Here is a 26,762-nt window from a genome sequence, read left to right as displayed (position 1 = left end):
ATGGAGGCCATGTGTCATGGCTTGTCTTACTGTATTTTCCCCATTGTTCGACATTGAATTCCCTGCAGCTTTTGCCATTGAATGATTCAGCTCTGCAGATGCACAGCTTGTGTGCGCGCATGTGCGCACACACACACACACACACACACACACACACACACACACACACGTCAGTGTTGCCATGGTTACAAGCATATGATTATGCGACTTTCAGTGTCTCCTTGGTTACAAGCATATGATCAATTATGTGACTTTGGTGGTTTATTAGCGCCATCTCCAAAAAGGCAATTATCTGTGCCACTACCAAAGCTGAAGTGCTTGCTTGTTCCATGAGCTATCCAAGATGCAGATTTAATGTATTTTCTGAGTAAACTATCCCCTTTACTTTCAGCTTGGTTTAAGCTGCCATTTTCCTGTCATTCCACATGCCTTTGACACAGTCATGACAGTTTTATTCCTTGATTTGGGGTCTCAGACCCATGTGCTGTATGTTTCTTAGCTAAAGTGTTTCAGTGTATATTGTTTTCATTTTAATTAGGTTTGTTTTCATTTTATGTTTATAAAACTGAAATTATTTTTGCCTTGTAATTGATTTCCTTTTGTATGTAAAATTTTCCATTAGTTGTTAAATTATGTTACTATCTCCTCCCACCCTCCTACTCTGGAGACAGGATCTCTCTATTATGTAGCCTTGGCTGGCCTGGAACTCTTTATGTAGACCAGGCCGGTCTGGAACTTACAGGGATCCACATGCCTCCGCCTCCTGAGTGGTGGGCTGTCCCTCTTATTTTATATATACTTTTTATGTTTCACTTCATTCTGGAATGCATGCTGGAAAGATTTTAAGTGCACGTGGTATCTTGTAACATGACACCTCAGCTTTGAGCCAAAACACTTGCTTTTAACCTTCATTGTACTTCCCTTTCCCTAGTTATGATGATGAAGTTGATAAAGTAAACCAGTATCAACGGCTGAGCCTGGAAGACCTGGAAAAAATAGAAATAGGTAAATGCTAGCACATTAACTAACCACAGAAGAGGATGCCCCAAGCCATCTGGGATGGCAGACTTCTCTTCTCTTCTTTAGAGACTAAAAATGGGTATGGTTGCTTTCATCTTGTGCCTCTTGAGGAGAACTCCAGTAATCAAAAAGTTTAAACAATTACAACTGAAGAGATGTTCTTATGGCTTCATAAAATCATGTTTCATGATAAAACAGAGGGCACAACACAGGGATGCCCTGTTATAGTTAGGATACACACATGCATGAAATGTTATAATGAAACCTAAGATTAACACACTATGAAAACATTTTTATAAATGGCCATAAGTTTATACCTTGTTTAAATTATGAATAGAAATATGCTCTCAGTTAAGTGGTATTATATGTGTAGTGAAGTAAAGAATGTTACATGAAAAACAACTTTAAACACACTCATTTGTATTAGGTCCTGAACCTACTCTTTTCGGCAAACCAAAGTTCTCCTGCATGCGGCTGCACTACAGGTGTAAAGAAACAAGTGGTTACTTCCATACACTGAGAGCTGTACCACGCAGTCCTGAAGAAGACGGGAAAGGTGAGGAAGAGCAAATAGTGAAATTTTCAGAGATATCTAGTGACAGGTTTTTGTTTATTACAAGTCCATTGCATGGGATACTGTAGAACAACTGATTTCTAGAAAGATGGCTCAGGAGTAGCTGGGATTCGAGATCTCTCCTCCTATTTGAATGGGTGTATAGTGCCGGCAACCGGCTGGGAAGTGTTTGTCATCCACTTCCAGAGGCAGCAGTTACTACTACTTTTTCCTGGGTGTTGCTCTGACACCTAGCACAGTGCTTGGATCCCTGTGAATTCTTAGATGTTTACTTGCTGTTCATTAGATTTTTGCTCTTGACTTGTCTGTTAAAAAATCATCATCTAATGTGCTCTGCAAAGAGTCCAAAGATGGCGGCGGCGGTGGCAGCTGGCAGTCTGCCCTTCCGCAGTGGGCTTGTCTTGCTGCAGACCACTTTGGGGTGGGTAGGAACCAAAGCTCTGTTGCAGATTTTATCCTAGAAGTGAATTCTACTCAAAGGTTGAAGGAACAGATATAACAGGGATTTAAGAAATAGTTATTTCAAAGAAGAAAACATGGGATAACGTGGCCGTTCTTCAGGTGTTTGCATCCACAGCAAACAGGGTCCTTCTGTGTTTCCAGATAGCCCTTCCCTCTCACACCAGCCTCTGCTGTGGAGTCTCGCTTGTTTCTACTGGCAAAGAAGTCTGGAGAGACCGCAGCAAAGTTCATTATTAATTCACATCCCAAATATTTCCAAAGGGATACAGCTGAGCCTCCTATTCCGTGCTTAATGCCGAGTGCTTTGAACCTTAGATTGAAGATGTAAGCGAAGCTGCCCTGAAGGAACCAATCAGACTCAAAAAAGCCAAAGCTTCTGTGGACATTTTGACCAGCTCTTGCAAGCAGGGCTTCAGTCAGAGCCCTCTTGGAGCATGGGGCCTTTTATATGTATGGTCCAGAGTTAGCTTTGAGTAAAAAATAGCAAATAATGGTTATTCTGCTTGATGGCATTGTTTGTGATTTAAGTGGTATAATATACACAATTCATTTTTGCTCTAGCTTCATCCTGAAATTATAAGTGAGGTAGCACTGCAGGTTTATCCTCTTATTTGCTTTTGTCTCGTGCATTGGCAAAGGAAGTACATGGCCTTTGTTTTTAGCACTAGGTGTGAGAAGGCAGAGCCAAATAAAACAGAAATACTTTATCTTAAAAAAAATCATTCTCTAGAACATGTGGAGGACAGTGAGCAAGGAACAGTTTTCTGTAAGTTGTAGGAATAAACTAGTATTTAAATCTGTGGCCACAAATTAACTTCAGGCTGTATGTTTTGAAGAGTCATCACCCCAGTTCCCTGGACTTGGGATTCTAGTTATCTTTCGGAGGAATTTTGAAATGGTCATAACAGGGAGGAAATAGCTAATATTGATTCTACAGCCATAATCTCTTTTGGTAGAAATCTTTACAATAGTTACTAAGTTAAAGTCATAATTTCTTATTTTGGTACAGAATTTATCTTGATACAGAATCAAGGTTTTCATTGGTATACATTTCTTCTATTGATACAAAAAATTTAAAAGTACAAGGCTTGGACCCAGTCCTTGTTTAATTGCCATTACAAACTGATCTGAGATGTTTAAGCCTGTGAGCAAATTCATGGCTCTGAGTTTATTGTTAGAGTGTTTTCAGATATTTTAATTATAAATAGCTAAGGGTAGTTAATGACAATAGTTGTTTTTCAAAAATGTCAGAAATCCACAAAAGATGACATTTAAGGTTATTTATTCATTTATTGTTGAGACAAATCTGCTCCTAACAGCTTCCCATTCGTGGATTCAAAGAAGCAGCTGAGCATCTTACCTCCAGGTGGGGTTGTTCATTGTGGCTAGGTGGCCACTGGGCAGAAATTGCCTCTCTCTCCTGCAGACCTGTATTGTGCCTCAGTAGACACAAGTTACAGGTTAGGACAGCTTAGTTCTGCCGAGAAAGAATAAGCTAGTCCTAAATAATTCCTGTTTTTCAAAGGTCTGTCAGATTATCCTGGGCTAGAAGGCTGAAGACTGATGCTCCAACTTCCTGCCTTACTGGGGCTGTATCTGTAGGCAGCTGTCTCTACAGTTTGTCTCAGGTCTGGAAGCTGTGTTAGGCTTCCTGTATTTTCAGATAATATTGGTCATTCTTGGATTTCTGATGAGGTTGAAAGACTACTTATAATCTCATAGCCAACCCAAGCTATTTACATTGAGAAAATATATTTGAGAAGATAGTTTTCAGATAGTATACAAGCTAAACCAGGACATAACATATTAAGTCTTTTAAGTTAGGATAGATGACAGAGTGTTCTATTTAATTGGCAAAAATGATGGACTGGGTATTATGTCTATCTTGTACTTTATAAATTACAAAATGGTAATAGTTGTGCTCGATTTATATCTGAGATAAGAGTCTTTTAACTAGACAGAAAGGGGGAAATGTGGATTGCTGTCTATATGCAGGTGAGGGCAGGCACAAGATAAGGTGAGAGCTTGTGATTGGGCAGTGGAAAAGGAAGGCGGGCTGAGTACAGAGAGGAGGAAGGAGAAGAGATAAGATGGAAGCTATAAGAGAGGAGGAGGAGGAGCCAGAACCACACAGTCCCGGGAGTCTGAAGTATTGGGATTTTGTAGACAGATGATTAAATGATAGTAGCGTGCATTTTCCCCATCTAGGGATATAGCTTGTGTTTATATCAATTGAGTTTTGAGTTTATTGTGCAGGTGTTTTGTGGGTTGAGAATTTACTAAGATAAATCTGACTGATAAATCACAAGGCTCTAGAGTTTTGATTTTACCAGGTTACACTCTGTAACAAGAGAACAGGGGCTAGCCATGGAGGCAGCAAGACCACCGGTGCCAGAGAGTAGCCAGCACTAGCATGAGATGGTGCATTTTTATATTTCCCACTACATGGGGCAACTGGTAAGAGCTGTGTTTGGATTTCAGACACTCTTCAGTGCATTGCAGAGATGCTGCAGATCACCAAGCAAGCCATGGGTCTGGATGTTCCCATAATCGAAAAGAAACTTGAGAGGTCAGTATCAAGAGTGAATATAGTGTTCTGCATGCTTTAGCCTTGCACTTCTCAGAATGGCTGCCTCATGCCACCTTGAGGCTCTGGCCTTTGAAATGTGGCCAGTCCCAGTTGACCACTGTGCAGACCTGGTGCAAAAAAAAAAAAAAGATACAAATCTTTTTATGTATCTGTAGAGGTGTAGTATTTTGTATGTAAGTAAAACTTTTTAATTCCACCTTTTTTTTTTTTTTTTGGTAGCTGCTAGAAATTTTCAGTTATATTCCTAACTGAAAACACTATCCACCACCCAACACCTTTTGGATGGTGGGGTTTTAGAATCCAGTTATTTGGATTTATCAGTTAGCAGTACCCCGTTTCCAGTATTTTGGATTCCATAAGGAATTAACTTTTTTTTCTTTTTCAACTTACAGGAAAAGCAGTAAGCCTCATGAAGACATCATTGGTATCAGATCTCAAAACCAAGGCTCTCTGGCCCAGGGGAAAAGCTTTTTAATGAGCAAATTTTCATCTCTAAATCAAAAAGTAAAGCAGACCAAATCCAATGTGAACATTGGCAACCTACGAAAATTAGGAAACTTTGCAAAGCCTGAAATGAAAGTTAACTTTCTAAAACCAAACTTAAAAGTCAATCTTTGGAAGTCAGATAGTAGTCTTGAGACCATGGAAAACCCAGGAGTGATGGATAATAAGGTCCAGGGAGAGTCTGATGGGGACATTTCTTCAGATAATGACTCGTACCACTCTGATGAATTCCTTACAAACTCTAAGTCAGAGGAAGATAAGCAGCTAGCCAATTCTTTAGAGAGTGTAGGGCCAGTAGATTACATTCTCCCGAGCTGTGGAATTATTGCTTCAGCACCTCGATTAGGCAGTCGATCCCAGTCTGCCAGCAGCACTGATATCAGCATTCATGCTTCCTCAGAAGCTACTGTTGGTCATGGAAGTGAGCTTGGAAAAGGCCCAGAGTCTCCCTTGAAGAAAAGCCCTTCTGCTGACAACATACGCATATTGACTGGTTTTGCAAAGCCTATGGATGTTTACTGCCAGAGATTTGTGCAGGATGCACAGAACAAAATGAATGAGCTGTCAGAGATCAGGTCTGTATCTCAGAATAGTGAGGAAGGAAATCACAAGCCTACCTGTGTTTCTAATGAAGAGACCCAATCTGAATCAGTTGAACAGATGCCTTCTCGGCCCTCTCAGTTAAATGTCTCTTGCTCTGTGACAGGCCCACAGTTCTTGTCAGTTGAACATTCAGTCCATCCAGTGGTATCTCAGAAGACCCCAAGCTCCGGGTCCAGCCTTGTGGAGCTTGAGGCAGGGCTTTGTGTAACGCCTTCTTCAGAGAGCAGCAGCAGCAGAGCAGTCTCTCCCTTTGCAAAGATCCGCAGCTCCATGGTCCAAGTTGCTAATATTACCCAAGCTGGGCTAACTCATGGGATAAACTTGGCAGTTGCTAAAGTTCAGAAGAGTCCAGCAGAACCCGAAGTGGTTAACGAAATTCAACAAAATGAACTTAAAAATATGTTTACACAATGCCAGACACGAATAATTCAGATTTAGATTTTAGTCACAATCCTTTGGCTTTTATTTAAAAATTCAAAATGAAGTTTTCACCTATCAGGCTACTTTAACCTGTACTGAGTTTAGGGATTTCAAATTCTAATTATGTTTATTGGCAATTGTTTTACAAGGAGTCTGAACTTTAACACATTTCCAGATATGTAAGCCAAGACTACAAGCAATCATCCTGGATTATGGACCAGAATAACAAACACACTAGAGTGGTTTGTGCGTGTCACTCAGGAAGGAGCAGGAAAGAAACCAAGCTGTTGTCTGGAGGGGGAGATGCTCTGAAGCAGATGTAGTGTGGACACCCATTTAAGGAGTTAGCATTTCTCTGCTCTGTCAGTTCATCCCTCTATACTGCTTCTATAAAGGAAATTATGCATTTAGATTTTAGTGATACTAGTGTGCATTAGTATCTAAATTTTTTAAAAAAGTAGTCTTGCAGCTTAACCATTCTCTGAAGTTGAGAATTAACAATGGTGAAAATGTATTTTCATTTGACCCCAATCTCTCCCTATTTTTTTTCTCTCTCAAATTTTTAAATAAATCTGGGCTTGCTCATCATAAAATAACTTGCTGCAGGAACATATGATCATGTTTATTGACTCTAGGGATCTCTAGAAAAGTCGTTTGAACTTTCAAGAGGGACATTTAGCATTTCTTGTAGGTTCTAGAACTATGGGAAAACATAGCCAGAGTACAGGTTAAATTGGTTTTATGCGGTAACTAACCACCAAGAACCTCTTCTGTAACCCAGAGTAAGATTAAGTTGTAGGGCACTCTGCAGGCATCGATGTTTCTGGCATCCTTTAGAGCCTTACTCCAGTTGACTAACTCTCCATCTAACATTATGTCTGTTAAAACTGATAAGCATTCCAATTTTGTTATTTATTAGTGTCAAGTCTTGTAACTATTAAAGTACCACTGTAATTCAAAGCATCAGTGTGAGAATTTCTTGTATAGCAGCATTTAATAGTAAAAGTGGTTTTCAGTCAAAGAATTCATAAACGGTAAGTTTGCTATAACCAAACACTTGTTTTGAACTTTCTTTTTTTTTTGGTTTTTCGAGATAGGGTTTCTCTGCGTGGCCCAGGCTGTCCTGGAACTCACTCTGTAGACCAGGCTGGCCTCAAACTCAGAAATCCGCCTGTCTCTGCCTCCCAAGTGCTGGGATTAAAGGCGTGTGCTACCACCGCCCGGCTGTTTTGAACTTTCAATTAAAGTGTTCTTCTATTTTAAAAATGAAAACTGTATTTTAAATCCCAAACATTAAAAACTGAATGCTGCAGTCTGGTTTTTTCCTTTTTTGACTTTAGGGTCTTCAGAGTAGTTAAGTATTAAGCCAGGTCAGATGGGAAAATAATGCATGTTTGGGTTTCTGCAGAAGCAACCCAGGAAGAGATGTGACAACAGAAGTTAAAGCAATGGTTATTTCCAAAGAGACCTGATGCCTGCTCAGGGTTAATATCTGGTCCAGACTCAGAGCTACAGATGTGAGCATCTGTGTGTGCAGGCAAGGGAGAGGTGGTGTCTCAAGCATGTGTGTGTAGGCAAGAGAGAGATGGTTCTCAAAGGCTGAAGATTCCCATCCCTTCTAGTTCAGCTGGAGGAAATGCTATCCTGTATTTCTAATTCATGAAAAACGGCCCACAGCACTGGAAATTTGGAAGTTTTATTTACTGGACAGGGTTATTTATGGGAACTTTTCTGTAAGACCAAGCAAGACTATGACTTCTCTTTGGTAAATTATGGTTTACATTGGTACAGTTTGACAAGATAAACTAAACACTTTGTTCTAGGACAAAGAAAATGCATTTTCAAAAATCTATGTGAACACTTTATTTTCAAAAGTTTAAGGAAGATCTGTCTACCAGTTATAAAAATGAAAACCAGTTAGAATTCTAGTATGAACATTATTTACATTAACTTATAAAAATAGACTTGAGGTTAGGAAAAGAATGCTGAACAACTAGTAGTCTGTACTTCCTTTTGTCAGGCTAATCCTTGTTTTATCAAGGCCAACCCTGGTTTCCTTGGTTAGCAATGTCAGTGTAAGCCTTTTTTTAGCAGGAAAAAAATTAAGGTACCATTGCATTCATCCGTTTCCAACTGAATTCATCTTCATATACACAACAGATAAGGTTAACAGCAAGGTTCTAACTTTTCTGAAGATTCTTGTTGCCACAATTGCCATTATACTACACACTAACTTGCAAATTATAAGTACTAACATTCTTGTTCATTTGAAAATACAAGTATCAAAATGAACTGGTCTAAGGAAAGAACTATAACTGTATGGGCCTTTACTGCACTAATAAATGATGTGACTTATATTAAAAGTTCAAAATCCAGTACATTCATTAAATCAGCTAAACAATGAGGAAAATGAAAAAAGTCCCCACCCTGCACAGGCTGGGATGTAGCTCAATGGAGACACTTCTTCAGCATATTTGAGAAGCCAGGGTTCCATACACAACACCAAAGATTATGTCTTCCTCAAGCTTTCCTATCTAGCGCTTTTTCATGTTTGGACAAGGTTCCCTGGGAGGGAGCAGTATCCCCTTCAGTCCCGTAACATGCTAGCTGCAGATGACAGATGCAGGAGATGAGAAAAGTTAAGGACAATGTGGTGATCTTCACAAAGCTGTATTTATTCCATTAAAAGACTCTCGTGTTCTTAGGGTGTCCTTTATGAAAACAAAATCATGATCACAGTGTTTTGTTCTTTTTTCTCTCAAATAACTTGGCAAAATCAATTGGCAATTCTACCCCAGGAAGGTATTACTAGTCTATGAAATCTGAAAGCTGGGAACCACTACCATGGGAAAGCCTAGTTCTGCGTGCTGTTACAGGTGGGAAGAGGGGAACCCCTTCTGTGGCAAATGTATAGAAAATGACACTCCTGAACTTGACACTCAGACCTGTTCTGAATTAACACAGCTCTTCAGATGATTGCAGAGGAAGCTGGCACTTCATAGTCTGGCCTAAGATGTAGCTGTGGCTAAGGAAATGGTATGATCAGCAACATTATTATTAAACCTTTAATATCAAATACATTTTTGTACATCATAACTAATTATAAAACAAACTCCAAAACTCCATAAAACCAGTAAGGTAAAAGCCCTTACAGAGAATCATATAAACTTTAGGTGTCACCAGACTTGATTTCAGGAAAAGTCATTGTTTTTTTGGATACAAATTATCTATAAAACAGTGTGGTATAAAGGACTCTGAACTGTACAGCACAGAGGCTGTAGCTTGCGATTCTCTGCAAGTTCCGAGTTCTAAAGCTCGTTCCCGTTCACGCTCTTCTGCTGCTGAAGCCTGTTCTTCCTGGAGTACTCCAGCTGCTTTGCTCTGAGCCATCGTTCTCTGGAGAGTGTTGTCTGACCGGCGCTCAGAGACAGAAATCTGATTTAAATAAAAATTACCTAGAGTTAGGATGGTTGGCTTAAAAGCTTTAAGAACTACAAAAGTGTGCTTTTGCTTCTTTTCCTCTTCTCTGTCTCTCTGTGTGTGTGCCCCCTTCTCTCTTTCTCACTCTCCTCTTAAAAAAAAAAAAAAAAAGAACTAGGGAAGCTTTGAGAGCCTATCGGGAGGCAAGAGTATATGGTTGGTGCACATAAAGCAAAGGCCTAGTGTGACCTCACAAGGAAATCCCTGAAGAGCCAGCGTTAAAGGGAGGCTGTCTTAGAGAGCAAGGCTGTCCTACGGCTAAGGTCTTGCTAAGGAACTCTCAATAGGCACTTTCATTGGGTGGGTCTTTTCATGTCTTGTGTTGTTATGGTGGACTATGCCTGACATCAGGAATCTTCCTCAACCACTCCCACTCTCTTACTTCTTCGTTCATGAGCTCAGGCTGGCATGACTAGGCTAGCCAGTTTGCTCTGGGATTCCTTGTGGCCATGGCCACACATACACAGGATCTGAACTTCAATCTTCAGACAAAAGCTTTGGCCATCTGTTCAATCCTAGATGTCTTTAAAAGGAAAAGTTCCTTTGTTTTTATAATTGTGCCTCAGATATTGCCGAGTAAGTCAGAAGTGCACACAGCTACCAGCAACGGGGACTTGATGAGCACACTTACCGAGCCACCACCAGCAGCTGGTGGAGATCATCAGCCGTGATACTCTGAGGGTCATTTTTACGCATTTCCACAAAATCATCTTCAACTGCCTATATCAGAAGAGTAGTACACCTGAAAACGTAGTCCTTCAAAACCTTTCAAGTGCATTTCAAAACAATTTCCTTTTTTAATAGAGAAAAAGAAACATGGTCCCTGACTGAGGCAAAAATACTCGTAGACAAATGGTGGCAACATAGGTAAGTAAAAAGAGGAAATACCGAAACTTAAGTCCCATTACAAAATGCAACACGGAAAAAATTCTACATTCACCTTAGCCCCATCGAGAACACCAAATAAGCACAGAAGCCAGCATCCTCTACAGTGTGATGGTGCATACCCATAATGCTAGCACTGGGGACGCTGAGGGAGAAGGACCGCAAGTTAAAGGCCTGTCTACGTTCAATACAGCAGAGTGCAACGGCTGGATTCAGCTCTGTCAAAACCATGGAGACTTCCAGTAATTTGGGTACCATTTATGCAAGAAAACAGTGGCTCTTGACAAGAGTGTTGAGCCTGTAACATCTGAGCTTGTTTTCACTCTCCACCCCCCTCAGGTGATGTCCTCGAGGCAGGGTTGGAGTTCCTGCATGGCTGCTCTGATCTGCAAGGCTGCCTTTCCAAATCTAACATGGAGCCTATTATAGCTGTTCTACTGTTGTTACCACTAATATCTTGCTATATAAATTGAGCTCCAGGAACAGATGATTTATAGACACACCATTATGTTTCCCTTACATAGAGCATGGTACTAGCTCCAGTTACAAGCACCTCCTGGGGCTCAAGCATGCATCACTCTTGGAAAAGGGGTGACTGCTGTATAAAGAACTAAAGGAGAATATGTGACCAGTGCCGCACCAAACAGAGAACATCAATAAGAAAAATAATATTGAAAAAGAAGCAAACAGGAAATTCTATAAATAAAAAAATAAGGCAATTAACAGCAATAATTGTAGAAAATCTGAGCAGGTGCAAAAATTAGTCAAACTTCAAGATAAGTGAACAAAGCATTTTTAGGTTAAAGCAGAAAGAAAAATAATAGAAAATGACCAAAGTTTCAAAGATCCGCAGCTCACCATCAAACGCACTAATGTAAGTGCAATCAAGGGCAGTGGGAGAGAAAGCAGCAGGAAGGAACTAAAAGAAGACGGGAACCAAACACAATGGCCCCAACCAAAAACAATGGCCCCTAAAAACTTGAAGGCTGCTGTATGTAGTGGGTTGGCTTGTGTCTAAGGCTAACATTGGTTCTTCAGGATCTGATTGCCCTAGAGTTCAAGCACACAGACCCAAGTGATTCTATGTGACCTTGTCCTCAAGTTATTTCTGAATAAAAATGCCTACACCCTATTGGCCAAAAGGGGCATAGGCAGGTCTTAGGGTTCCCGGGCCGGGGGGTTGGTGGAGAACCAGGAAGGAGAGAAGAAGGTGAAGGGAGGAGAAGCCGCCATGGGTTAGTTGAGTCATGAAAACATGGCCCTGAGGGCTGGCCAACTGGAGTTAAGAGCAGCCCAGATGAAACAGGCCATAGAGGGTGGATATGTGCCCAGCTCCTGTGCTGTTTGAGGCTTACTGTAAATATAAGGGTTGTGTGAGTCTTTTATTGGGAGCTAAATGATTAAGGCCAGGTAGAAACCCAGATTGGGATTAAAAATTTCTACAACAGGGTGCTAAACACTTGACCAAAATAATGCACACATTAAGAAGCACAGCAAACTGCAGTAGGACAGACAGACAATAGAAACCTGGACTGCCAATTCCTCTGGGTGTTGGAGGCATGTTCTTTTTTTTTGGGGGGGGGAGGTGAGGGGAGGGGGTTTCTGGAGGCATGTTCTTAAGGAGCAGCTACTGCTGACAGAACTGAGAAAAGCAGAACACGCAGGGAACAGACATGGAATAGCTAGGAGCTTTAATCCCAGCACTCAGGAGGCAGAGGCAGCAGATCTCTCTGACTTTTAGGCTAGCCTGGTCTACACAGTGGGATCATGTCTGGAAAAAAAAAAAAAAGAGAGAGATCAGTGGCGGGTGCTTAGCACAGCGAAGGCCCTGGTTTTGAAACCCAGCATCATAAAACAAATGAACAAAAAAATAAAGGATGGCCACAGAAAAAGCTTGAAGAAATTGTGTCAGAAGACACAACCTGGGTTTAGGCAGCGCCACAGGGAAATCCTGACCAGTGTAAAACTATGCATGGTGTCTACCTATAGCCCTATATTTCTTCTAAGTCTAAGGCCAGCCCTAGGCAATACAGTAAAACCATAAACAACTCAGAAAAGCAACAGAGACTGTATTTTCCTGTTCAGCTTTCCCCTCTGGTTTGAAAGACAACAGCACAAAGGATAATTAGTAAGACGATGCACTAAGCGACACTGGCGAGAGCCTGTGAAATAACACTGTGCCTGAGAGGTGAAGAAGACTTCTGTATTAATGTAGTTAAACCATCTGTCTATCCTGAGTACATCACAAGGCTCAAAAACTAACGTGAGGTGGGAGCTGGAGGTGAGAAAGAGCGCTTGCTGCACTGTAACCAAAGAGCTGGCTCGATCCCCAGTGCTGAAAATACTTCAACCAACCAAACACAACTGAAATGCAGAAGAGAGGAGGTCACTAAGAGAAAGAAGGACAAAAAATGAAATCTCTTAAACAGAAGACCATAATGAAGACTACAGTCCCCCAACACTAACCCTGCCTAACAAGTAACTGCAGTAAGTTGCATGAACCCCAGAACGTACCAGGACTTCTTGCTTGACTAAGGCGTACCTTGGTTATGTCGTCTGATATGTTGTAATCCAGGAATCTCAACAAGGTCAGGTAGATCCGGAACTTGTTGAGCACGGATGGCAGCACAGCCGAGAGCAGGCCATTCATGTATTCCTCCATGTTGGGTGGTATCAGCTGGGGCTGCAAGTGAATCTGGCAGTCTGCCTGGAAAGAGAAAGATCAACGATTCCCAAGTTCCTGCAACTGCCTACATTTCAGAGAAGGCAGCCCTCAGTATGGAAGGGAATTAGGAAATACAATTTGAGGAGGGGGATATTTTAAAAATCTTAGTATGCTCAGTCAGTCTGGATCATAAAAGACACAAAACCATTGCAATGTGATCTTGAGTTTGACTCCGAGGATCCACATGGATGGAAAGAGAACCACCTCCTACAAGTTGTCCTCCAACCTTTAAACAGCCACTGGTGCACATGTGCCCGGACCCCAGACAATGAATGAAAAGAGGAAAACATTAAAACAATAAATTTACTACATAACTCATGATGACCTCCAACGCGCGACTGGCCGGCCTCTGCTTTCACAGTACTCAGAATCAAATTTTATGCTAACTTACAGACCACTATATAACTTGGGGGTGGGGGGATGGGGACAGATAAACAAAGTAAGAACAGTAGAACAGTAGTTTGGATTATTAAGGGGAATTAGTTCTACTTCTTTTGTTTTTCATCTTTTGTTTTTCAAAGACAAAGTTTCTCTGTGTAGCCCTGGCTCTCCTGGAACTCACTCTGTAGACCAGGGAGGCCTCGAACTCAGAGATCCACCTGCCCTGCCTCCTGAGTGCTGAGATTAAAGGTGTGTAACACCATCCCAAGGCATCTTCTTCTACTCTTTATTTCTAGATTATGAGAGGTGGCCCTGCCAGTGGCTTTATCTTGCAATTTGCTGGTTCTTGACAGTTATAAATAAATTTTTACATGGAGGTAAAATGAAAATACCAGATTCCCTTGTTAATAATAATTTCAATCTCAAAATTTCAATTTTTTGAACTCTCTGGATGGAATCCAAGGCCCTACTCGAGAGAGGCAAATGTTCTACCACGAGCTATACCCACTCTTGGCCAGTTCAAGCCACTAAGAGACGCTGTCTCAACATGCAGGGTGTATGGTTGCCGAGGGTGACCCCTGGCCTTGACATACCTATGCACAAGGACACCTGTACACACAGACAATATAAACAACAAAAAAGATAAAGGGACAACTATCATCTTTACAGTGTAACCTCCCTCCACCTAACCCTCAGCCGTCATACCGGAAGTAGTGACCTCCCCTCAGAGGTGATGAGAATGTTGATATTACAGGGGAACTCCATTTGGTGGTAACTGAAGTCGTAATCCACCTTCTGCCAGGTTATCAGGTTGCTCAGGGCGGTCACATTATGGACACCTGGAAAAGCAAGACCATTACTGGCAGTGATGTGATTTTAATCACTTAAGCAAATTAGTCTGATGACTATAAACTTAACACATGTGGTTTCTGCTGCTTAACTAAAGGACACAGGAGCCAACAATCTTAAGGTGAATGTCAGTAAATCTAATGTTAACTACATAATGAACTCCACATATTAGGTCAACTGAAACTTTCTGGGGGCCAAAACTCACTCAAATGTCAACTCTGGTAAGGTCAGTACTTCCTAGGTCATGGCTACAGTAGGATGGGGAAACCCATTTCCTTAGAAAGTAAGGTTGTGACTTTTCCCAATTTACACATTTCTGAGACAGGATCTGATGAAGCCTAGCTGGTCCTGAACTCCTGGTTTTCCTGCCTCTGCCTTCCAAGTGACAGGACTGCAGGTGGGTGCCACCACCTTCTAGACTTTCCTGACTTCATGTCTCTCTTTGCCTTACACGTTCCTACTCTTCATTACTTTTCCATCTCCTTTTTTGTGCCGTGGCTTTCTATGGCGTTACCTGCACTCTCTTCAGTGGACATGATCTAGCATGCTCTTCTTATTGTTTTTTTTAACAAGTTCCACAACTGAAGTTAGTTTAAACCATCGGATCTGTTTTTCCCCAGAAATGATAAAAACTGTTTACCAAGTTCCCACGGGATGCACAAAATATCACACTGAATCTTTTCCATCCTTTCTTGAGCTAACAGGCAACCAACAGAATGTCACAACAAAACAACTGGCATACATAGTTTGTGGTACATGCTTTAGTCAAATACATATTTTAAAATATTTGTTAAATGTTAAGTTTGCCTAAGAAGTTATCGCCAGAGCTAGCTAAATGAGAAGCCAGCAAGCATCTATGTGCATACCTGGTGTGTCCAACTGCCCTTGCTCCAACAGAGTCTCATCAATGACCAGGGAAGTGTTGTTGGGCAGCTGAAGGAGGCCGCTGACCAGTCTGTTGGCTGTATAGTCTTTGTGGGGAATGAGTTTCAACTGGTTCATGTTTTCTATAGTCATCTGTAGACGAAAAGACTGAGACAGAAATTGTAATAAGCAAAGATCCAAGCTTCTCTATTAATACACACACACACGCACACACACGCACACACACGCACACACGTACACGTATTTAGAGACAAATGCTTGTGTTTCACATGGAATGATACCATTTCTAAGAAATGAGACACGGTCTTTTTAACTCTTAGGAACTATCTTTGGCCTCTTCTAGATGCTTATGTCCCATGTTTCAGCTGACCTAGTGCAAACAGACAGGTAAGGCCAGCCAGAGATACAAAATGGTAGACATCTGCAGACAGCCAAACATCAGTCAGCCAGAAGACTGCATTAAGGGATAGGAGCTAGTAAATGCAAAGATTGCTAAATTCTAGTTGCTGAGGCAAGAGAAAAGGCTCTGTAAATTAAAACAGACCATGGCACAACACTGCAGACCGCATCATCAACACTTCCGGCCAGAGCAGGGACCCTCCACATCCCTGTCCACATCCCTGCAGCCCCACCAGACCCAACTGCTTCTGTCTGCTCTAGATACATAGAACTCATGCCTGTTGCAGCCTTCAGAAAAGCAGGCAGTGAGAGAAGGAGAGATGTAGCTGAAACTTAGAGAATCTTCTACTTTGGCTCAATTATTCTTAGAAAGGAGGGCAGTGGTTATTTACAAATAGGAATGAAGTCCTAGAAGCAGGGCTTGTCAAAAAAGGTGGCTAGCAGCAGAGATGGTTCATCAGTTAAGAACACTTATTCTTGCACAGGACACAGGTTCTAGTCCCAGCACTTATATGGTGGTTCACAACCATCCATAAATCCAGTTCCAGGGGACTGAATGCCACAGGCACCAGACATGTGTATGTTGCACAGACATACATACCAGCCAAACACTCATATACACTCTAAAAAAGTGACCATGTGCTGGGGCTGAGCCTGACTTGGCCACATGTAACAAGTAGTAAAAGCCGACTCTCTATTTGAGGGAGAAGAGCACTGAGAAGGGCCAGTGCCAGTGTGCTAAGAGTGACGAGAGAGAGATCGGTCAGTGAAATGCACAAGAAGGAAAAGTGAACCTCTAAGCCCCCTTCCTCCAATCACCTTCCCATGGGACATTGAGATGGGCCATTTTGTTACCTCAGCTAAGAGAACTGCTCTCTTATCATTTAAAGCTTATTTAGACTTTGGGTATAATATGCACCCAGAGGAACAAACTGGCATAGACTGGAAGCATAATTCTAAGGGAATCACTGCTATTGCATTCATTTCTAGACTTACAAATTTGTGCTGGGTCAATCAGTGTGAATGCTAAGAGTGCATTTTAAATGATGTTAACTGACAGGTCTTGTCCCTTGTAAATGAGACCCACAAGGAACACCAAGTTAGTACTCAAGGTGAATAGAAAATAATTGGGTCTGTCCCGCTCCTAAGCCTTCATAATCTCTTACTGCTGGAACAAGATGCTGGATGATCCGATAGAGGTGTTCCGTGAAGGTGCTGTTCTGTGGGCAGCCACTCAGGTTAACTGTAAACTTTCCAAGTGGAAGTACATCTCTTCTTGTATACCTAGGAAAAGGGAAAGATCATAAAACCAAGGGTAACACACTGAGACACCATCACTACCAAGTTTGCAGAAGCAGAGAGAGATGGCTCAGCAGTTAGAACACTGGCTGCTCTTCCAGAGGACCAGGGTTCAATTCTCAGACCCACAGAATAGCTCACAACCGTCTGTAACACAGACATACAGACAAAACAGCCATAAGAACATTTTTATCTATCAGAACGGCAGTTAGATAATTGCCACTCTGAAGTACGGGTAGAGCACCCCTTTCCAAAACGGTGAGACTTGAAGTGTTCCACACTTCACAACATTTGCACTCTCCACTGGCTAGGCATGCCTGATAGGAGCTGGTGGTTACTGCCTCTCAGTCTGACTGCAACCTTATGCCTACGGCTCAGGCACTGCAGACTTCCAGAATCCCAGGGTTTTCCATCAGGGGCATCTAGTCAAGCAACAACAGCGCCCCGGTTACATACTATCTTAGATGCCCCTGGAGGAAGGAAGATCTGTGATGTAAAAATGCTAACTCTAACAGCATTTACTTAAAAAAAAAAAAAAAAGGCGCAAAAACTCCCCCAACATTTTGGGAAATGGTTACAGTATGGCACAGATTTATAATAAAGAATGTCCCGGTCATTATGAAGGAGGCTGAGTGCTATGACTTGCCCTTAATCCTAGCACCCAGGAAATAGAAGCGGAAGGATCTCGATGGAGTTCCAGGCCAGCCTGGTCTACATAGAACATTTTAGTCAGGACTACATAGGGATACCCTATCTCAAAAAAGAAAGAAAACAAGTTTTCTGATAGGTTAACTAAATATTCAATGTAAAAAGCAGATAAGATGTGTGTTTCAACCACAGCTGACTGGCCCACATTGCTATACACAACACATGGACATAAAAACAAGAATACGCTCAAGTATTAAATGGGAAATACTGTCTCATGTGAGAGCAGACAATTTTCTTCCTGCTCCTTTTCTTAAAAGAACCAAAAACCTGCCAGGTAGTCGTGGTGCCCACCTTTAATCTCAGCACTCAGGAGGCAGAGGCAGGTGCATCTCTGAGTTCAGGGAAAACCTAGTTTACAGAGTGAGTTCCAAGATAGCCAGGGAGACAGTGAAACCCTGTCTCAAACAAAACAAACAAAAACAACAGAAACCAAACCCCAAACCAAAAACCTAATATGGTGGAGTTAAAGGCTGAGGGACTAGCTGGGTGGTAGTGGTGTGCACCTTCAATTCCAGCTCTTGGGAGGCAGAGGTAGGAGGATCTCTGTGAGTTCTAGGTTAGCCTGGTCTACAGAACTACAGGACAATCTAGGCTAAACAAAGAAAAATGTCTAAAAACAAGAACCCCCGTCCAAAAAAAACAAAAAACAAAACAAACAAACAAAAAAAACAAAATAAAAAACCAAACCAAAAAAGGGCTGAAGTATTAAAGTCAATATACAAATTAAATGTACACAAAGACAGACTTCATTGTTTTTATAAGCAGAACCTGGAGACAAACAAACAAACAAGGGTACAGAGATGAGACTCGGAGATAAAACACATTCAACGTACATACAAGACCCTGGGTTTAATCTGCATTACCACAAAATAAAACATAAAATAAATGCAGAAAAATGAACAGCTCATCTTATTCATTAGTCATGTTCTGTCTGGAGAACGGAAACAAAAGCGCTCTATGTCAAACTAAGGAAAGGAATCTGTGTTTGGTGCAACATCTGTGAAACTCCACATGAAGATAAAGCTGATGTACTAACACACACACACACACACCACGGCTGGCCCCTTCTCTATCCCACAGCCCAGTTCCCAGGAGGAGCAGACTTACACTGTAGAGATGAGATGCAATATAAGGTACTCAGCAGCCAGACTGTCTCCCAAGAGCGCGTGAGTGAGGAACCCCAGCAGCTCTGCTCTGACTGGAGACAACTCAGACATGAAATTGGACACAACTGCAGAAGAAAGGAATGGCAAATGAGAGTGTGCAGGCCAGCTCTGCACGAGCATCGTGTACAAGAGCAGGAAGGAGCACTACAGTTCTGTAGACAACAAATGATGCCAATATTAGGGAGGGGGCAAGAGGGTTCAGAGGCTGAAGGCACTTGCCACCAAGTCTGATGACCTAAGCTTGATCCCCAGGACCTACACAGCAGCAGGAGAGTCTGTAAGATCTTCTTCTACCTCCACATGTGCCCTGACACACACATATTCTACTCTTCCACCTCCACATGTGTGCCCTGACACACGCATATTCTACTCTTCCACCTCCACATGTGCCCTGACACACGCATATTCTACTCTTCCACCTCCACAAGTGCCCTGACACATGCATATTCTACTCTTCTACCTCCACATGTGCCCTGACACACGCATATTCTACTCTTCTACCTCCACATGTGCCCTGACACATGCATATTCTACTCTTCTACCTCCACATGTGTGCCCTGACACATGCATATTCTACTCTTCTACCTTCACATGTGCCCTGACACATGCATATTCTACTCTACCTCCACATGTGCCCTGACACATGCATATTCTACTCTTCTACCTCCACATGTGTGCCCTGACACATGCATATTCTACTCTTCTACCTTCACATGTGTGCCCTGACACATGCATATTCTACTCTTCTACCTCCACGTGTGCCCTGACACATGTGTATTCTACTCTTTTCCACAAGTAAATGAGATATTTTTAAAAAATTAGAAAGTGATATAAATGTGAGAACAAAGACAACATCTACCCTTCATTGTTGCTTAGGTCTCATCTCAGTGACAAGAATTAATAGAAGAGGAAATGGGCAAAGCCACAGGCATGACTAGAAAACTGCCTCTGCTGAGCAGGAACAGCAGTCCACAGAGGGGAGGCCCCACCACTTACACTGACAGGCTCTGCTCTCCTCCTTGTTAAGGCAAGTGGGTAACAGGGGATTGATGTGCTGCAACTTCTGGGCTAAGATCACATGGATTCTTGGCACTAATGAAGCTGGAGGGCTGTGCACCCTCTGCTCTTCGGCCATGTCTGTGCACTCCATGGGGTCCAGCAGTGCAGAGGCATCCCTGGGGAGAGAGGGGCACGCTGGTTTAGAGATGTCCAATAGCAAAGGTGTAAAAATAACATGCACTCTGTAGACAGACTCAGCATTCTACTCAAGGGATACTCCATCCCCCAATGGCAGGATGTGGTCCCTCGCTCTAATCTGCCAGGTCAGTGTACAGTGCACTGGGTTTATCTATTGCCCAAGATTGAGGTGTCTGACTTACTGCCATGACGGTGCCCTGTGCATGACAGAGGATGTCATTCACAAGACCGTTTCAAAGCAGATGCTCCTTGCATTTGCCACACATGACAACAGTGGGATCTTTTTCTCCAAAATCCACATGTCTTTATTATTTAGTGTGGAGACCACTCACTTTTATCTTGCTAATGGTCTTTGCTAATTTTTATTCTGATGTGATACTCCACTTCTCTTGAAAGTGTGAACAAGTGATTAGAACAGTGTGAACATTCAGGCTTGCTAATCAACTGAAACATGATACTCATTCTGGAGTCACTGAACAAATGACTAAAATGTGTAAAGTCTTCAACTCAACTATGTACAAAGTCCCACACTATACAACTGTCAGATCTCACAAGACAAGTTCACAAATCGACTCCAAATCTGCCCCAGTCTGTGCCCTTCCCCTCTGAACCAAGAGGCCTCAGTAATCAGGTAATTTACAAGGAAAACTATTGGTTGTGGTGGCACACACCTTTAAGATCCTAGCATTAAGGAGGCAGAGGCCAGACTGGTCTATAGAGTGAATTCCAGGCTAGCCATGGCTACACTGTGCAACCTTGTCTTGAAAACAACAAGAAAATATTTGCCAACATTTTTGTGTTGTTGTTTCCTTTTTTTCTTTTTCTTTCTTTCCTCTTCCTCCTCTTCTTCCTCCTCCTCCTCTCCCCTCTCTCCTCCTCCTCTTCCTCCTCTTCTTTTCCCTCCCCCCCCCTCCTCTTTTTTTCGAGACAGGGTCTCATTATGCAGTTCTGACTATCCTGGAGTTCACTATGTAGAATCAGGCTGGCCTTGAACTCAGAGGTCCCTGCCTCTGCCTCCTGAGAGCTGTTATTTAAGGCTCATGCTACCATGCCTGGCTTTTTTAAGTATGAAAATTATTAAGTTCTTGCTATGTAGAAAGCTGATGGTGTCCAACAAACCTGCTGTAGGTGTGCTGTAACAGTCCTCCCTCCCCTTCAGCAAAAGGAAAGATGGAACAAGGTCTACATTATCACATCTTACTAGGAAGAAGAATCTAAAACCACACAAATATATAATCCCTTACTGAAGCAAAAAAGGGGTGGTGATGAATATACACATAGCTAGCTATGTATAAATACAGGATGGATAGCCAAGATTAAGAAGCTGGTTCCCAGCAGGTAGAGACCAAAAGAGCTATGGAACACACAAAGGCATTCTTGGGCACTTCTGGGATAGCACAGTCCTGGTTCTGTAGGGATGCAGAAAGGCTGGGAAGTGAAATGTAACCATATAAATGAACCTACAGGAAACAAACACCAGAATCAAAAGGCGCCACTGTGGAGGGCAGCACTCTGAATCACTCTAAAACAATGGAGTACTGGATGCTGGTGTACATCTGTAATTCTAGCATTCTGAAGGCAGAGGCAGGAGAATGGACACAAGTTTGAGGCCAGCATGATGCACACAGTAACATGCTGTCTTTAAAGAAGGAAAAAGAAAGCAAAGGCGTTGGACAGACACAGAGCTTCTAACGATGAGGTTCTTTCTGTGGTGCCACTGCTTGCCAATTCTCTAAGTCCTTTCTGTGTGCATGGCAGAACTGAGCAAAACACACTGAGGGCGATGGATGGACAACTACAGAGGAAGAGATCAGAATGACAGCTTGTGCTGAATGAGTGTGAACTCAGTCAGGACTTTTTCTTTTTTGAAATGGTCTTCCTACATTATGTAGCCCAAGCTGGTCTAGAACTCAATTTTCTGCCTCAACCTTCTAAGTGCTGAGATTATGTGTGTGGATCATCATGCACAGAAAATTCATAGTTTCTTATGGAAAATATAGAAATACATTTTCAAGTTTTAATATGGGGGATGTAGGAAGGAGGGAGGAAAGATTCTTATCTGTTATCCTACACAAAACTCAACTCCATGGAATCAAGGAGGGAATATTCTTGAACTTATGGGCTCAGGAGGCATTGAGACCAACAACTGACAAATGGCATCACGCAGAAGTCCTGTGAGATAATACAACTTTGAAGAAGCAGAGAGGAGTAGAGGGCCCAAGGGAACTGGAGGAGAGTGCCTTCATGGGGGATTATGGAACGGGGTTTTTCCTCTTTGTCTTTCATAGCCTAGCCACGAAATAAGTATTTGCTTCTCAGCCCCACTTCCCCTTATGATATGCTACCTCCATATGGAGCGAAAGGACCCAGTGCATGTGATGGAGACGGCAACTGTGAGCCACATGCAGACGCTCCCTGTGAGTGGATGATCTCAGGTATAAGGACAGAATTCGGACAGTCGCCTAGCTCTGTCCATCATTAGGATCCAAAAATGAACCAACCTATTATCAGTATTTATTCTTGACTTAAATAAAATTCCTCACCAGAAGAAAATGTGCTCCTTGAAAAACTAGACAATAATAAGCTGGTACACACAAAGTCCAAGTTGCCTAATGTGACAGAAAATAAATACTGAAAATCATGAGGTCAGCTTAAGCTCTTAGAGTTTGCTTACAGTGGCTCGTACTAGTTAAGTCTGGGAAAATCTGAGTCTCAAATGATACACTGGTCTTAAATGATGTGTGCCATCACCACTCTCTCTACACAAACAGCAGTAATAACAGGCACACGAGGCATGGGTGATGGCAACTGGTAAATCTGAAGACAGTAAGGGAAGTTCTTTATAACTACCTGCCACTGTTCTAAAGTTAAATCCAATGGAAAAAGTAACAAAAGAAAGACCTACCAAACAGACTCACCTTTCTTCATTATTCAGTATGCTCAGAACGGGATCCACAGAGAGCACACCATATAACTCAAGAACATCGTTGACTTTGAAGCAATCCCAATCTTCGTAGACCTGATGAGAACACAAAACCAGGTTAACCCTGAATGACATACCAAGAGCAGCCATGTCCTCGTTAGCCAGACAACTCAATCAGCAAGCATGTGGACAGCCACACTCCCACAGAGACGGGCGGAGAGTCAAAAGCTAGACCAGAAGCAGGTGTGTCCACAGGATCTACCTGGCTGGTTTGATACTTCCTGTGTGGCCCACATTGACTTTGGACTCAAAGCAATCCTCAGGCCTCTGCCTCCCAAGTGCTAGGACTGCTGGTACAAGACACTACAATCAGTTTAACTTATTTTTCTTGCATCAGAGTCATGCTACTGTATGTAGTTCAGGCTAGACTTGGATTCTTAATCTTCCTATCTCAGCCTCTAAAATGGTGGGATTATGGGCATGTGATACCATGTTCAATATTTTATTTGAAAAACAATCAAGAATTGGGTTTTGAAAAGAAATATTAAACAGCAAAAATAAAACATGAAGTTAAAATGACATAGAAAGGAAGCAGACATGAATTTAAAAGCTGTTCCACCTCTAAATATCTCCCCCGGCTTGGTGAAACAAGGTGTGTGCCCTAGCTTTATGTCAACTTGAGACAAGTTAGTCATCATTCAAGAGGGAGCCTTAAGTGAAAACATTCTCCTTAAGACTGGACTGTAGGCAAGTTTGTAGATCATTTTCTTAATTAGTGATTTGTGGCTTGAGCCATTCCTGGGCTTGTGGTCCTACGTTTGATAAGAAAGGAGACTGAGCAAGCCTTGAAGAGCAAGCCAGTAAGCAGCACCCCTCTGCATCAGCTTCTTGCCTCCAGGTTCCTGTCTCACGTAAGTTCCTATTCCAACTTTCTTTGATGATAAATTAATGTGAAAGTGTAAGCCAAACAAACCCTTTCCACCTCAACCTGCTTTTGGTCATGGTGTTTCATCGATCAATAGTAACACTGATTAAGACACAGTGTCTCACTCTGTAGCTCAGGCTGGGTTTGAATGCTCTACCCTTCTGACTCTACTCCCTGAGCACTTGGATTACAGGCATATGCCACAACACGAAGCTCCAGACTGGCCAATTCTTTAAGAATGTTGTAACCAAAGTAAGGAGCCCTAGAAGATGGTTACAGCCCAACCACTGGAGTGCCAAATACGCTATTCACAATGCAAAGGAACTTGCAAGGACCCTGAGGTGGCGATACCCCTGAATGATCTAAGAGGGGATCAGGGTCAAAGATAGAGCCTTTTCTGATGGAAATGTGACTATAAAAAATATGGTCAGAAAGATGCAGTATTGCTGTCTTAAAGAAGAAGTCACAAGCCAAGGAATGCAAGCAGCCTCTTAAAGCTGGATGAGGCAAAAGACCAAACAAACCATATCCTGTCCTCCCTACCATTCTTCTAGAGCTTCTGGAAGTCAGAACAACCTCCAGATACTCTGATTTTATACAGTTCTCATGTCAGACCTATGGCCTAAGCTTGTAAAATAATTTATTGTTGTAAATGTTTAAATCTGTAATGATTTGTTACTGTGGCAAAAGACAATCCCGGCCAACGCTGAGGCTTTTCTAATGCTTTCCTTCTGAGACAGTGACATCTGTGGATAGAACGAAGAAAGGCTGTACCTTAACGAGGCAGGCAGGGCCCTTCTCTCCTGGCAGAGGAAAGTTCAGATCAAATGGGGAAGAGAGGTTCAAGGAGTTCAGCTGCTGCCCAGAGGAAGCTTCAGTCTCTAAGCGTTTTGGCTCTCCGCACCAGTGAAGGCCCCTGAGGCCTCCTAGATTAAACAGTATTGCACGCAGTCACTTCTAAGCCCAAAGAAAAGAACATTCCAAAAAAGCTTTTCAAGTTTGACATAAATCATGTTTATGAGTTTGAAAAGGCCAATGTCCAGTTAATAATATTGTTTGACTTATACCAGAACAAAGATAGATCTGCACCTAAAATATTTAATTTCTTCATTATGAAATGGCAACAAACTATTCCAAACATAACGGAGATATTTTGTTTCTTTTTGTTTGTTTTTGAGACAGGGTCTCACTCTGGTAGTACAGGCTGGCACTGAAGTCTAGGTCATCCTCTTGCTTTAATCCTCTTAGTATTAGGATTTTATATGTTTAATTTCATTCTATCTAGCTATGACATTTATGAACCAAATCAACAGTCAGGACAATACAATAACCCTAAGGATTCTGTAGTGGCATACATACCTTCGCAGTAACCAATAACTCTCTAACTGGACCTAAGGCTCACTCAACAAGAGGCAGACCATGTCTAGTACTGGCAACATAGCTAACTACTCGAGTGTTAATGAAGTCATGGTTATTGGAGGAGAATCTATAACCACTAATTTACTAAACAGCGTAATCCCTAACAGCAATCTCTGAGTTATCTTTACACACACAGGTAAGTGTAGTCTCAACCTTCAACTAAGAAAGAAACTTCTCTTTGCAACAGATGAGGACCACTAGAAAAAACTACACCCAATCAATCTGCACTTGAGCCTGGCGTGGTGGTACGCCCCTCTGATCCCAGCACTCAGGAAGCACAGGAAGTAGCAGATCTCTGAGTCTGAGGCCAACCTGGACTACAAAGTGAAAGAATCAGCTACTCAAGGAAAAAAAATTACAAATTCATCCTGCAATTTTGCATTTTTCCTTTGCTATTTCTGGCTTTGCAAAATTCAAAAGAAATACCATGATTCCAAAGAGAAAGCAAGAAAGGATGTTTTCAGGTAGGTCATTTTTAGGGTAAAGTATGATTTATATACTTCTTATTGTTCAAGAGTCAGGACAACAACTATCAATTATAAAGACAGAAAAAGATCTTTTTTTCCCAGATGACCACTTGAGACTTAAAGCTATCTGAGCAGCTTTCTAAAGAGTACTCACTGTAAAAATGCTCAAAAGTGTCTATAACACACACATCTCAGTTGCTGGCATTAGAATCAGAGCCACATATACTCAAGGTCAAAGTTCTACTACTGAGCTTCACGACGACCAACACCATCTAGTTATGATGAACGTAAAATGAGGTTATAACACCAATGCCAGTTCCCAGATCCAGAACAATCCTAGAAACAAACCTAGACGGCAGGAGGAAGTTGAGGGTGCACATTACCTGCTTGCCGGGCACCTGAATGTTGATCTTTCTGTTTATTGGGCTGTAGGTCCATATCTTCATCCTCTTCATAACTCCTCTTGTGCCTACTGGGAGTATAGGAAGTTGAGGGACTGACTCGAGCTTGGTTTGCATTGACATAGGCGTTAAATGAAAGGTTAAGAAAACCACCTTCAACCAAATCATCCTAAATTAGGCTAATTACAGGGTTATAAGTATCACCAATCTGACAATTCAGTTAAGAGGAAGTATTTTTTAAAAATTTATTTATTTTTATTTTTATTTTATGTTTATGAATGTTTTGCCTAGAAGTACATTTATGTACCATATGCATGCATTACCCTTGAAGGCCAGAAGAGGGTATCAGATTCCCAGTACCCTGGAATTGCAGGCCATTTTGAGCAGCTATGTAGATACTGGAAACTAAACCTAGGTCCTGTGCAACAGCAACCAGTGTTCTTAATAACTGAGCTGTCTCTTTACCTCCTACAATATTTT

At 42.0% G+C, this 26,762-nt stretch overlaps 2 protein-coding genes across 5 annotated transcripts in view; one reads left to right on the top strand and one right to left on the bottom strand.

Moving 5' to 3' along the window:
* Nucleotides 1–7,133, top strand: part of Inpp5f (inositol polyphosphate-5-phosphatase F) — an 87,369-nt gene extending 80,236 nt beyond the window's left edge. For all 3 annotated transcript variants that reach the window (XM_028769344.1, XM_028769345.1, XM_028769346.1), the window contains 4 exons: nt 932–1,005; nt 1,448–1,576; nt 4,538–4,625; nt 5,039–7,133. In XM_028769344.1, the coding sequence (XP_028625177.1) occupies nt 932–1,005; nt 1,448–1,576; nt 4,538–4,625; nt 5,039–6,191 (1,444 nt within the window). In that variant the 3' untranslated portion in view covers nt 6,192–7,133. The remainder of the gene's footprint in view (nt 1–931; nt 1,006–1,447; nt 1,577–4,537; nt 4,626–5,038) is intronic.
* Nucleotides 7,134–7,853: 720 nt separating this feature from the next.
* The window catches only part of Mcmbp (minichromosome maintenance complex binding protein), a 39,392-nt gene continuing 20,483 nt past the window's right edge, over nt 7,854–26,762 (bottom strand). For both annotated transcript variants that reach the window (XM_028769404.1, XM_028769405.1), the window contains 11 exons: nt 26,265–26,409; nt 24,770–24,921; nt 23,066–23,166; nt 19,947–20,125; nt 18,892–19,015; nt 16,944–17,061; nt 15,360–15,525; nt 14,350–14,483; nt 13,081–13,245; nt 10,285–10,373; nt 7,854–9,608 (listed from right to left, as the gene is read on the bottom strand). In XM_028769404.1, coding sequence (XP_028625237.1) covers nt 9,482–9,608; nt 10,285–10,373; nt 13,081–13,245; nt 14,350–14,483; nt 15,360–15,525; nt 16,944–17,061; nt 18,892–19,015; nt 19,947–20,125; nt 23,066–23,166; nt 24,770–24,921; nt 26,265–26,409 — 1,500 coding nt within the window. In that variant the 3' untranslated portion in view covers nt 7,854–9,481. The remainder of the gene's footprint in view (nt 9,609–10,284; nt 10,374–13,080; nt 13,246–14,349; nt 14,484–15,359; nt 15,526–16,943; nt 17,062–18,891; nt 19,016–19,946; nt 20,126–23,065; nt 23,167–24,769; nt 24,922–26,264; nt 26,410–26,762) is intronic.

Source organism: Grammomys surdaster, unplaced genomic scaffold (genome assembly GCF_004785775.1).
Source record: "Grammomys surdaster isolate TR1022 unplaced genomic scaffold, NIH_TR_1.0 192, whole genome shotgun sequence".
NCBI lineage: Eukaryota > Metazoa > Chordata > Mammalia > Rodentia > Muridae > Grammomys > Grammomys surdaster.
This window is presented reverse-complemented; position numbering and strand designations above follow the sequence as displayed.